Here is a 14,648-nt window from a genome sequence, read left to right on the forward strand (position 1 = left end):
CGTGATGTTTGAGATAGATAAATAGATAGACACACACACACACACACACACACACACACACACACACACACACACACACACACACACACACACACACACACACACACACACACGGACGGACGGACGTAGAAATAATGCCAGAGAGAGAGAGAGAGAGAGAGAATTTAACAGATTTTTTACAGTCTGTAAGCAGAGAGAGACCTTTTGTGTTTTTCTGTGTACATGGTGGTGGTGGTGGTGGTGGTGGTGGTGGTGGTGGTGGTGGTGGTGGTGGTGGTGGTGGTGTGTGTGTGTGTGTGTGTGTGTGTGTGTGTGTGTGTGTGTGTGTGAAGTGTTTTTGTGTCGGTGTGTGTGCGTATGCATATATGCGTCATTGTATGTGTATGTGTGTATGCTCGTCAGAAGTATGCGTATGTGAGTATGTTTGTATATATACTGTATGTGTGTAGATGTATGTATGTCTGTGTGTTTGGGGTGGGTGCACATGCTCGCATATGTGTAGGGAAGTATAAGATATGGTACCAGCAGTATTGATATGGTACAAGCAGTGTATTGTTGCGTGAGGTGAATTGAATAATATGCAGTGTAAAAAGGGTATGCATTGCCCGGCTGCCAATTACTCGACCTCTTTACACCTCGCGTAGTTCATAATGGCCCGTAAATACCAGTCCACTAAAAACGCACATGACTGTATTGAATGTGTTACGGGGACGGCTGTGTCTGCTGGTGTGGGTATGGCAGTGGGGGTAGAAAATGAATAAATGATGCCGTCCCCGCGGCTCCAGGAAATCGCCTGGTGGAGTAGAAGAGGAATTGGCAGGAATTTTGATACATGTGGGAGAGGTTTCCGTCAGACGAGGCAAAAAAAAAAAAAAAAAAAAAAAAGTCAGCAGTCATCAGCCACAATGAAAATCTTACCTGTATCTCAACCTGATGATATTGTTCTTATCGCTTTCCAGGGCAAGTCGTAATTAACCGATATTTTGTTGTGACGAACGCTAGACGACCTTTGGAGGCTTCTTTGTACCCTTTCCATAACGATTTATTTTGTAGACTACAGCATATTATTCCACTGTGTGCTTGCTCTATCGTTTCCATGTCAAAATAGGTTGCTAGCCGGGGGGTGAAGGCACGCAGAGACTTTTTATTTTGAGCGTTTTGATAGGAAGTATGCTGTTGATATGGGAATTATCAACAGCATCTCTTAAAAATGTATCTGCAATTGAAGTGACGGACATCTCCAAAACTAACGTCCTCTCTGGTGGTGTTAGTGACGTGGGGCTGTGCTGGTGTCCACTGTGGTGTTGGGTTCTGCTTAGGTTAGGTTAGATAGTTAGATTTGGTTAGGTTGTATACATAACTCTAACCCTACCTGTTCGTGCACAGTAAGCGGGTTGTACTTAGTGGTGGTGGCGACGGCGACTGTGTTGGTGACGGTCGTGATGTTGTGTCTGCTGCAACTCTGGTTAGGTCAGTTTAGGTTAGGCTAGGTTAAATTTTCATTAGATTAGGTTAGGCTAAGTTAGGTTTGGATGAAGTGATATATTTGTAACCTTTCCTTTTCTCTTGTACAGTGAGCGGGGTGCACGTGGTGGTGGTGGTGACGGCGGCTGTGCTGGTGACGGCCGTGGTGTCGTGCGTGCTGGGCCACTCTAAGATGGGCGCTCGACTCTGGTCCCAGCGACGCACCGCCCGCGCCAGCCCGCAACCCTGCCACGCCCAAACCATCATATCGCCAGCAGCATTCACACACTCGGTAAGTACATTGTCCATTTGTTTGTCATGGGGTTGTATTCTGAGGGGCACCTTCACCTGGTGGCACCGATATACCTGGTAGAATGAGCATCACCCAGTCCATTCCTTGCCCCCGGAAAGAAGGATGGCGGACTACAGAAGAAAGGCAGCTTCGGTAATCATTTCCACTGGGTTCACAAGGTTCACATTCAGATGAGGCTTGGGTTGTTATTACCACTCTTAGGGGCGTATTATAAGTAGCATTGGAATTCGTAACACCTCTACCTTAGCAACTTCAGTAGCTTATTACACCTAATTGCAATATTCTCCTCTTTGCTCAGATCGTTTCGATACCGACATAGTTTGTATCGCTGACGTAGAGGAGAATAGTGAGGTGTAAAATCAACAAGAAGGGATGACGATAATGTCGGAGGAGGGCAGTGGAAGTGGAGGTACTAGGAAGGAGGAAGAGGAGAAGGCCGAAGAGGAGGTGAATGTACAGTACTGTGTGAACTTCTTCGTGATTAGCTGTATATTCTGTTGTGAATTCCTAGTTGCAACTCAGCAGTCATTGTGGAGAGGTGGTAATTTTAGGCCAAGTTAGAGTAATACGGCTTGAATCAAATCTCCCATCCAACCTGTCTACAGTTGGCCATTACCTTGGCTGGAAGGGGATAATGGTTCTCGCCTGATTGGAACGCCATGTCGTAGGTTGACTGAGTAAAAGAATATAATGAACGGGAATATATGTAGCATAAGTATTTCCCTCATTAGTTCTCTCTCTCTCTCTCTCTCTCTCTCTCTCTCTCTCTCTGTATCAGCATCATAGAGAAGGGCGCTGATGTCTTAATCTAGGTTAATTATATTCCATTGGATTAGGTATTCCCACAGAAATTTCCAGCTAACTTCAAGCCAAAAGAACCAGACAGTACAACCAACAGAACCAAACAGTATAGCTAACAAACAAACAGTATAACCAATAGAGCTAGACAGTGTAACAAATAGAGCCAGACAGTGTAGCCAACAGAGCCAGACGGTATATTTAACAGAGCCAACAGAGCTAAAGGGAGCCAGACGGAAAGAATGACACGTCCTTGGCACACTGAAGGCAGCAGTAGTGGATATTTTGGTCTGACATGTGGATATTTTTGCACAGCTTTTTGAAATTCACGATATGCCTCTCTCTCTCTCTCTCTCTCTCTCTCTCTCTCTCTCTCTCTCTCTCTCTCTCTCTCTCTCTCTCTCTCTCTCTCTCTCTCTCTCTCTGCCTCATAAGTCATAACCCCGTATTTCACCCACTCCACCCCCCACCACCTCCTCAAGCCGTCTTCCCACATGTACGGTACTCCACTCATCATCATCACTCATCTCCATTTATCTCCATCAATCATATCCAGTCGTATCCACCACTCATCCCCACGAGTCATCTCCACCCCTTCCCACTCTCCATGTCACCTTCCCTCATACTCTTACACTACTCACCTCTACCACGCATCTCCACACCTTCCCACCACTCGTCTCCACTCCTGCTCACTCCTCTCCACTCATTTCCTCTGTCCCACGCTGCCTTCCCCTACACTCTTCCAGCAGCCATCTCCACCACTCCTCATCGCCCATCACCACCTTTCCAGCCACTCCAGGACACTTTCCCTCATTCGCATCCACATCATCCACCTACCTCTTTCACGCTTCCTGGTCTCACACTCATACGCTCAATTCTCTTCCGTACTATATTATTTTTCCCAGTGTGAATAAGGGAATGAGAGGCCGAGTCTTCCATGTCCCTAATTCTTCCTGCAGAAATTAAACTTACTGCATTGAAAGATTGGTCGTAAGATTGTTTCTGAAATGTAGACCCGGTTTATGTACGCATTTTTATTAGTTCTAGTTTTTCATCTACCGTGCATTTCATTTTTATTATATATCTGAAGTAATGTAATTCCTGTTAAGCTCTCTGTTGGTGGTGAAGAGGGACGCCTTTATGTGGTGGCACTGATGTAACCAGGCGGCTCCACTGCTTGGTTATGCAGACGTCCATCAACTCCTTCCCTGTCCCCGGAAAGGAGGATGGGTGAACTGCAGATAAAGGGCGACAGATAGATAGGTAGATAGATAGATAGACGCCGGAGAGAGAGAGAGAGAGAGAGAGAGAGAGAGAGAGAGAGCGAGCGCGTAGATATAGCTAGCGAACTCGGTAGAAATATAGGTTAAAAAGGTAGATGCATAGATAGATAGACTGGTAAATATGTAGGTAAAATATGGCTTTACAATCCTAAATTTGACTCTAAATACGAAAACACATTACCCGTGATTTATGAGCGGCAAATAAGTAGGGAGTAGATGTGGACTTTGCATTCGACATTTTTCCATGATTTATGAAAGGGGAGCGAGAGAGAGAGAGAGAGAGAGAGAGAGAGTTGTCGATTGGTGCAAAATGGCGAGAAGGGGTCCTGGCATTAGATATTAGGTGATTTTTGGGCGCAGGTGAATGCTTGACGCCCATTTATAGATTTGCCTTGATTAAAAAGAGGGAGACTCATAAATTGGAAGAGGGCAGAGACGCGCAGACAGTTCAGATCGGACACGCCTTGCTCTAGGAAAGCAGACACACTTCATTCCCTAAAGCAGACATTGTTTTGACCACCTCCCGCTGATGTCTTTATTTTTCACTTTTTTTTTTTTTAATCATTCCAGTCGATCTTAATGGGTTTTGATAAAGTCTCTGGCATTAGTAAGGTCTGTTGAAGCTAAATCAGAATACTTTATTATTTTTCACCTTTTTTTTTTTTTTTTTTTTTTTTTTTTTTTGTCATTCCACACGATCTGGCCGGGTTTTAGAAAAGTCGCTTGTATTAAAAAGGTTTATTGCGGCTAACGATAACGCATCAGGTTCAAAAAGTCAGCCCTGATTCATGTAAAATCGTTTGAAAGTACCAAAAATCAAATAAAGATGGACTGAAGCAGATAAAAAAGTGGGCATCAGTATTAATCACAGGACTCATAACACAGCGACCATACTCAACTCTTCCGCACGGTGTCATCTTAAGACTGCTTCCTTCCACTAAACGGAGCCTTCATTTAACCCAACACCACGAGAGGTCTTTCACGGCTTAATAAAATCGTCTGGGGGTAGAAAGAATGAACTGGGTTGGCGTGTCATTGTAGGGAAGGAGGTTAGTATATACCCAGCAGACAGTTTACAACCATATCATTAACCCCATAGGCTCCGGGTGACGTGATTTTCAGTTTATTCTTTGCTGATGCCAGACAGTTTTATTAAGCTTTACGAGAGAGAGAGAGGAGAGAGAGAGAAACAGACAGACACACAGACAGACAGAGACAGACTCCATAAAGCCGCTCACCACACAAGGCCTCTCATAAATCGAAAAAATAAAAATAGTCTGAAGGAATGAAGATTAGAATGACACAGAGCATCGTTGAAGGGGTTAAAACTGAGTGTGCTAAGATATGCAAACCCCTAATTTTTTATCACCAGTATTTATTTATTTATTTATTTATTTATTTATTGGAACGCTTGTCACTATTGCATGTTTAGCGAGCAACAGTGCAGGAAGGTCAGACATATTCTATCATCACATGCTTCAAAAATTATTATTAAAAGATAAGGGCTTGGCATTAGAGATTTCTGTTTTAACTATGTGGCTCACACGCACGCACGCACGCACGCACGCACGCACGCACGCACGCACGCACGCACACACACACACACACACACACACACACACACACACACACACACACACACACACACACACACACACACACACACACACACACACACACACACACACACTTGATGTATAGCCCCCTGGTCGCGACTTGAGTGGGGCAGATTGTTACTTGGTGCCCGATAAATCAGCTGCTAACTATCTTTTTTGGCCTTATCCTAGACACCGTATCAGCATTATTCTCAGCACTGGTCCACTCATACACACACACACACACACACACACACACACACACACACACACACACACACACACAAATGCATATAGTAGGTATTTAAACACACACACACACACACACACACACACACACACACACACACACACACACACACACACACACACACACACACACACACTTGCTTAATAACTAGAGGGCACAGTGTGATTCAAAAGTCCGTGGTAGTGTGAGTGGAACATTAAGTAGAATACAGCAGGAGTAAAAGGCTTGTGTAAGTCATAGGCCTGTATTCAGATCGATTAAGGAGACTCCCTAACACCTCTTGCTTAGCAGGAGTAAAAGGTTTGTGTAAGTCATAGGCCTGTATTCAGATCGATTAAGGAGACTCCCTAACACCTCTTGCTTAGCGATTTATTTTCGGGAATGCCTGGTTAATATCCTTTTGTATGGCATTTATGCAGAGTATGGTGATGTTAGATGGATTTATGTAACACAAAGGAGGACAGTACGGTGTAATAAGCAAAATAACTCGCTCGGGAAAGCTGTTAGGGAGCCTCATTACGCGACAAGAATACTGGCTATAATGCAGGGAGCAGAACATTCGATAGCAGTCTCTCTCTCTCTCTCTCTCTCTCTCTCTCTCTCTCTCTTTCTCTCTCTCTGTTGAATAAAATCGTCTGATGTTTGCCGGAACAGGATACTAGATTTGTTCTTACCATGGAAGGGTTGATGATGGCGGTATTGACTCTATTACCCACCCACGATTCACTATCACCTGAATAAAATCGTCTGGGCTGAATCAAATCGTCTGAATGAATAAAAATCGTTGAATGAATAAAATCGTCTGTGCTGAAAAAAATCGTCTGGATGATTAAAATCGTCTTGACCTAATAAACTCATGTGGATGAATAAAATCGTCTGAGTGAATAAAATCGTCTAGGCTAAATAAAATCGTTTGAATGAATAAAATCGTCTGGGTGAATAAAATCGTCTAGATGAATAAAATCGTATGGATCAATAACTAACTGAATCAAATCGTCCGGATGAATAGAATACTAGACTTATCCCCGGAATGAGAGGGTTATTGGTGGCGGAATTAACACTGTCATCCCCCTAGGACTCTCCGCTGAATCTATCTATCAACCATGTCCAGCTATCTATTTATCTGTGTGTGTGTCTGTCTGTCTGTCTATCCATCTTTTATGTTATTAAGAGAGGGTTAATAGTAATAAGGCTGTGATGTTATTTAAGCCTTTTCCCCGGTGCTTAAGGGTTGTTAATATTGAAGCTCATTTCTGCCCTTAACTTTGAGCTCAGCTGTACAGAGTGTTATATCTGATTCATGCTCTTAATTACGCTCATAGAATGCTTGCACATGTGTTCTGCTACCTTGTTAACACACACACACACACACACACACACACACACACACACACACACACACACACACACACACACACACACACACACACACACACACACACACAATCATCATCATCATCACCATCATCACTATAACAGGAACCAGTATTACGGATGATGATAACGAGAGCCAGAACCGAGACAGTGTACAGCCATCATCATCATCATCATCATCAAAATAACTACCACCAGTAATAATAATAATAATAATAATAATAATAATAATGATAATAATACCAAGAGCCAGTACCGAGACAAAGTTAAGAATTTTCAAGTTTTTATTGGACGCGACAGGTCACGCGATGCAAACTCCCAGGCAAACAGTAATTTTCAGATAAAGGTCTCTAATCACTCCTCTGTGACCTCCGCAAGACCTTGACCTATGACCTTGGGCGGAAGTTGGTTGAGGCCCAGGGTTGTGTCCGCTTTTTAAGTATATATATTTATTAGTCTGTATGTTTGTCTCTTTCAGTATCTATCTATGTTCATCTGTATCTGCTTATATCTATCTGTCATTGTATCTGTCTACCTGTCACATTATCTACCTGTCTGTCTGTCTATGTATCTATCTCTGTCTGTCTATCTTGCCTGGAGACCTATTCTTTCCCCTCTTCAGATTAACATAACACGCAGATAACAGTATATACCGTACTATTTTTACATTATTTACTTTTTTTTTTTTTAATTTGAGGGGCAGATCATTCCAAAATTCGTCTCCTTCACTGCTGTGGCGTAATTTTTTCACTGTACTCTTCCTACCCACTAACGATTTTTTTTTTTTTTCGATCTATAGAGACAAACGGCAATGACCTCTTGTTACGCTGCCATTATTATTATTATTATTATTATTATTATTATTATTATTATTATTATTATTATTATCAGGGGTCAGATTAACCTGTATTAATGAGGTCACCACGAGACATACGACCTTAAAGTCAATAAATTCATATGAAGGTGGAGGAAATGAACTGATCCGTCGTCAAAGTGAAGTGATTTAGGCAATTTCCCAGAGTTCCGGCGGGGTCATATCATCATCAGCATTATTATTACTATTATTTTTTTTTTCAACTTCTCCTCTCCTCCGATCCCCTCCCATGCCTTCCCCGTATTATTATTATTAGTATTATTATTATTATTATTATTATTATTATTAGTTTTGTTGTTATTATTTTCATCATTTTCTTTTTCGCTCTCACCCCTCCCCATCAAAATATAGGTCAAGAATGTTTACATATTGGAGACCTTTCTCTTACAGTCCTGCATATGCCCCTCTTTTCCTTCCTTAGATGACTAATGGATAACAAAAATGAATTAATAAATCATCTTACACACACACACACACACACACACACACACACACACACACACACACACACACACACACACACACACACACACACACACACACCGTGGAACAACTAAAGCTCGAATGGTGTTACGATGAAAGGGAGAGAGAGAGAGAGAGAGAGAGAGAGAGAGAGAGGGCTGGTGTATGGAGCCTCGTTAGGAAATGATAAATCACCATAAGGTACATTACTTTAAACGGGTAAAATTATATTGGGGTTAAATGGATGTTACAGAGACATCACCCATAAAACTAAAGATAAGAGAAGTGCAGAAAGTACCTTGGAAATAATAGGGAAGGAAAAACAACAGGAAATAAAACAATGAAGAAAAGAAACAACTCGTCACAAATTTCGTGTCAACTTAAAGGGAAGAAAAATTAGAAAGGGTGTCTATTTAAACCACGAAAACTAGAAAATATAATAAAATCTGAGAAAGAAGAGAAAGCGAGAGAATTTGTGAAAAAGACATAACAAACGCGAGGAAAAATTGATCAGATCCAGACATTAAAGGAACTACAGTAGAAGTACCGGTATTTAAAGAGAAAAAAATCTTTAATAAAGCAGCAAAAACTAGGAGAGAAAACGTCACAAAATGAGACACTCCAAAAAGAAGAAAAGAGAAATATTAAAAAAAAAAAGTCAGAAATAAACTGAAGGAGAGAACATGGGAAATATTGAAATCTCTCGTCATATATCATAGGACAATATAGGAGAAATACTGTATTTTAAAATTCTATCATGAATTAAAGAAAGAAAACAAGTATTTAAAAAGTCTATTATAAATCAAAAAAAGAAAGCAGTAAAAATACTGCAAAATATCTATCACAACTTCAAGTAGAAATGTGGAGAAAAACTAAAAAAGTATGGCATTAATCAGAGAAAAAGAAGTACCGGTACGGAAAAGGTGTGTCGTAAATTAAGAGAAATTAATATACAGTAGATCTTGAACAAGCCTGAAAAAAAATTGAAGGTGAAAACAAAGGAAATGTTGAAAAAATGTGTCATGAATCAGAGAAGACAAGCGAAGTATTGACATTTTTGACAATTTAAAGAAGGAAGCTGGAGGGGAAAAAATAAAATATAGAATTGTATTTTAAAAGCTTGTCATAAAGTGAAGGAGAAAACAGAAGAAACATTGAAATAGTGTCGTAAATCAACGAAGACAAGCAAAATATCGAAACGTGTGATATAAATAAAAGAGAAACCAGGAGATATATTGAAAATTCGATAATTATTTTAAAAAGCCTGTAATAAAGTGAAGGGGGAAACTGAATAAGTGTTGGAGGAGGATATGATAAATCAGCGAAGGCAGGCAAAATATTGAAAAGTTTTGACATAAGTTGAAGAAGAAAATAGAGGAGAAACATTGTAAAAATTAATGAAGAATTCAGGAGAAATATTGAAAAACTGAGAATTATTTAAAAGGCGTGTCACAAATTGAAGATCACAAGGGAAATATAAAGTGTGTTATTAATCAGAGTAGAAAATAAGAAAAGTACTGAGAAAGTCTACTATAAATTGAGAGAGGAAACAGGAGAATGACTAAATGAGGTTATTTACAAGAAAACACAGGAGTAAGAGTGAAATTGTGTCTTAAACTGGAGGGGAATACAAGAGATATATTGACAAAAGTTTAGAATATTTGAGAAAGCATATCATAAACTGACGGGCAAAATCAGAAAAAAATACTGAAGGAGTGAGAATTATTTTAAAAGCCTGCCATATAGAACAGGCGAAAAGCAAGAGAAACCGTAAAAAAAAAAATATTAATAAAGTAAGGGTTTGTTTAAAGCATTCCCCCTCAGTAAAATAAATTATAGTTTGTCATAAAGCTGCCTTTCTCTGGGAATTAGATGAATCACACAGCAACACATCAGTTTAGCAGCAATCAGTACCATTAGCGCTGACATTTAGCGGTTGTAAATATTAGCAGAGTCGGCCTTAAAAATACCCGACTTTCTTATTAATGTGGTTGAGTCATGGGCGGGGGTGGGAGAGGGGGGGGGGTGCACATTTGTTTAGTTCTTATGAGATTAGGGGATGATGTAGGAGAGAGAGAGAGATAGAGAGAGAGAGAGAGAGAGAGAGAGAGAGAGGCGGGGGGGCGGGGGAAGGTGAGAGAGATTCAGAACGAGGATAATGTGGGAGGCTTGAGCAACACGAATGACTAATGAGAGAGTGAGAGAGAGAGAGAGAGAGAGAGATAGGAGGGGGGAGGAAGGGGGGGAGATTAAGAAGGAGGATAATGTGGGAGATTTGAGCAGTACGAATGATTAATGAGAGAGAGAGAGAGAGAGAACAAATCGCCTCCATGTCACCCTGTCCTCCTCCATGCTGCTCCCCTGTTTCTAACCCATCCTAACATTTTCATATATCTTTCCACCCTATTACTCCATCATTTCATCCTCGATCTACCCCACCTTATTCACACACACACACACACACACACACACACACACACACACACACACACACACACACACACACACACACACACACACACTCATATACCACTCCATACTTATCACACACGATCTCATCCTCGATCTTCCTGCCTTATTCACACACACCCTCTCTCATATGCCTCTCCACCCTATTACTCCAATATCTCATCCTCGGTCTTCCCATCCTACCCCCATCTTATTCACACACACACACACACACACACACACACACACACACACACACACACACACACACACACACACACACACACACACACACACGCACACACCGTCTCTCATGTACCTCTCTACCCTATCACTCCGTATCATTCTCGATCCTCCCTTAGCACCCGTAGCAACAGGAGAGGTAAGGTTAATCACTGAGGGAGGGGTTGGGCTGTGGTATTGAGCGTCCTAGGCCGTTAGTTAATGACTGAGTTGGGGAAATGATATAGAGCCTCCTAGGACCAACAGCACCAGGACCGGCAAGGGTAATGGCGGAGGAAAATAGAAAAGAGTGCTTAGAGCCTCCTAAGACCTACAGCAACAAGACGTAAACATCTATGACATAACGCTGCCACACGCTGAGGGAAAGGTGCCATAGAGCCTCCTAGGACCTACAGCAACAGGAGAAGCAAGCATGCATGACCTTATACCGCAGCCAAAGCATCATTAATGTATCGACTGGCTTCACCGTCGGTAGGTTCCGGGAATTGGCCCAAAACTAAGGTGCCCTTGACATTTCACGTTGCTAGAGTCAGACAAGATTCTTTTATTGACTTCGGCACTGCAATGACGGTTTCTGTGTTTTATTCACGCTATCTCTTGCCGATTTTTGTACCAGTATAGAAACGTTTTAGACTTAACGGGGATGTATTCATTGTGACTAGCAGCATACGGTATTGTAGTGGCAGTCTGTTGTCACTACTAAGCGTTCAAGATGGAAAGATGGGAGATTTATGCGTTTTCACCTGACAAAGATACGTAACCCCTCTCAGCTCAGTTGAAGGCCAGGTGAAGTCAGACTGGAGGGTAAATTTGACTAGTAACTAAGGAGACTCATTCCGACCTCATACATAAGGCTCATCGAATACCATGCAACCACGACGTAGTATTCAAGTTGTAGCAAGTAAAACTAAAGAGTACAATCCTTCCTAGAAACACGAAATTTCTTAGTTACGATATAGAATTCGTCGTAAGCGTGTTTGTGAATTGCAGGTACAGGATGAGTGAGAGAAGTAGTGTAGTGCATGTTGCGTGAAGACTGGTGCTATGTTTCCAGTAACTTCCGTGTGTGTTAAAACTATGTAGCACACACACACACACACACACACACACACACACAGACAGACGATAAGTAGCTTCCGTGTGAGTTAGCTTATCTAGCGCACCAATGCACGCACACACACACACACACACACACACACACACACACACACACACACACACACACACACACACACACACACACACACACACACACACACACACACACGGGTCAAGGAACTGAGCTGGGACTTGGTATTGAACATGTACCTGCATTGTTATGTACTGTGTCGCATGGTATATGAGAGCCCTGCATTCCTCCTCCTTCTCCTCCTCCTCCTCGTCTTCTTCTTCTTCTTCTTCTTCACAGGGTTTACTGTCACTTCCCTAACTGACTTGCCACCCAACACTTTCTCCCCACTCCATACCCACCCCACCCTTATTATTATTATTATTATTATTATTATTGTTGTTGTTGTTGTTGTTACTATTATTACACTCCAAATATATACCGACAACCTCTACAGAAAAGTAAGAGAGAGAGAGAAAGCGATGAAGACGTGTGTGTGTGTGTGTGTGTGTGTGTGTGTGTGTAAAGTATTTGTGTGTACGTGCGAATGACATGGTGTTGGGGGCTGGAGGGAGGAGGGGGAGTGAAGCTGACGTCAAAGATTCATGATGTTACGAGATAATACTCCCAGGTGCGCACACACACACACACACACACACACACACACACACACACACACACACACACACACACACACACACACAGGGAGGGGGAGTAAAATAGTTCGATAGGTTTTTGCCATAAGGGACTGATAATTTTGTATTGGAAAACTCATTGAATTTGGAGTGAATTAGTTTCGCTCGCTGTACTCTATTTATTTATTTATTTATTTATTTGAGAAGACGAAGGGCATATTTAGAACTGTCCAGAGGAGAAACACAAGACGCACGTAGACTGGCAGACATTTTTTTTTTTTTTTTTTTTGTTCTTCTTTGTTGTGGACAACATTAGAATATGTGTAATTAAACCAAAGCGTCATGGTTTTATAATATTCTTTAAATTCGCCCAAATTTTCGTCCTTTTCCAGCCTGTTTCATATAGTTTAGTGACAGAAAAGTACATTACTCCTGCTCTGCATCCGTTCCGCAACGATTCTTCGTGACTAGCATGATATTCTAGTGTCAGTCTGTCATTGCAGCTCAACATTCGAGATGGAGAGATGGCAGTTTTAGGCCAAGTTAGAATAAAAATTGTATAGTCTGAAGAAAAGTGAATGTATGCTGCGTTCCCGAGAAAGACCCTTCGTATTACACATAGGACACCTAGGCACGTGTTCACATCGGTTAAGGAAGCTCCGTAACACCTCTTCCGAAGCGATTTATATGCTTATTACACCTGACTGTCCTATTCTGTTATGTAAATAATTACAATATCGCCATACTCTGCCTAAATAACGTACAAAGGGATGTTAGTCACCTATATCCAAAAAAAACTGTAAATCGCTAAGGAAGAGGTGCTAAAAATAAATCGCTAAGGAAGAGGTGCTAGGGAGCTTCCTAACTCGACGAGAATACCGACCCCAGTCTTTCTTGGTCATGAAAGCAATATCATTCCAGAAAAATGAAAATTGAGAGTTTAATTTCGCAGTAAAGTTATTAAGTCTGTTAGCGTATTGTTAATGTCATTAATGATGAATAATGATAAATAATAGATAGTTGTAGCGAAGATAATTGTTGTAGTAAAATTTTGTGCCTTAAGGTATTGTTCAAGTCAGTAATAGTGAGAAATACTGATGCTTGTGAATAAAAATGTTTTAATAATAACATAATAATAATAATAATAATAATAATAATACAGCAAGCAACAACAAGAAGAAAAAACTAAGAAGAAGAATTACAACAACAACAAAAACAAAAATATCACCACCACCACCAGCAACAACAATTTTAATAACACCTGTAGTACTAAAAACATTCAGCAACACCATCACAATCATAATACATAATCAGTGTCACCCAACCTGAGGCAGACTTACATTCTCTCCAAAAATCCGCAATAAAACTTGACTTCGTAGGCCCCCCATGAAGGCGACTCTCGGGCCATCACGCAAAGTTTCTTCATTATCCGTAATCAGGGCACCAAAGGCAGTTCTCCGGCTAGTAATAAATAGTGTGTGGGGGTTAAGGTATTTTTTTTATTTGTTATCATCATTATCATCGTTAGTGTTATTGTTATCGTCGTTATTATTACCTTTATCATTGTCTTTGTCGTAATCGTCATCGCCATCATCAATCATCGCCGTGCTATTATTATCATCATCATCAGTGTCGTCGTCCTCGGTACCACCACCACCATCATCATCATATCATCATCATCATCATCATCATCATCATCATCATCAGTATTGTTGTCCTCGTCACCACCACCACATCATTATCATTATCATCATCATCATCATCAGTATTGTTGTCCTCGTCACCACCACCACATCATTAT

The 14,648-nt window shown here is 41.2% G+C and overlaps 1 protein-coding gene across 3 annotated transcripts in view; it reads left to right on the plus strand.

Moving 5' to 3' along the window:
- The window catches only part of LOC145405851 (uncharacterized), a 678,506-nt gene that overhangs the window by 304,923 nt on the left and 358,935 nt on the right, over positions 1 to 14,648 (plus strand). For all 3 annotated transcript variants that reach the window (XM_080277104.1, XM_080277106.1, XM_080277105.1), the window contains exon 2: positions 1,575 to 1,756. In XM_080277104.1, the coding sequence (XP_080133230.1) occupies positions 1,658 to 1,756 (99 nt within the window). In that variant the 5' untranslated portion in view covers positions 1,575 to 1,657. The remainder of the gene's footprint in view (positions 1 to 1,574; positions 1,757 to 14,648) is intronic.

Source organism: Coenobita brevimanus, chromosome 68 (genome assembly GCF_032717465.1).
Source record: "Coenobita brevimanus isolate Jiangsu-jjx chromosome 68, ASM3271746v2, whole genome shotgun sequence".
Classification (NCBI taxonomy): Eukaryota; Metazoa; Arthropoda; class Malacostraca; order Decapoda; family Coenobitidae; genus Coenobita; species Coenobita brevimanus.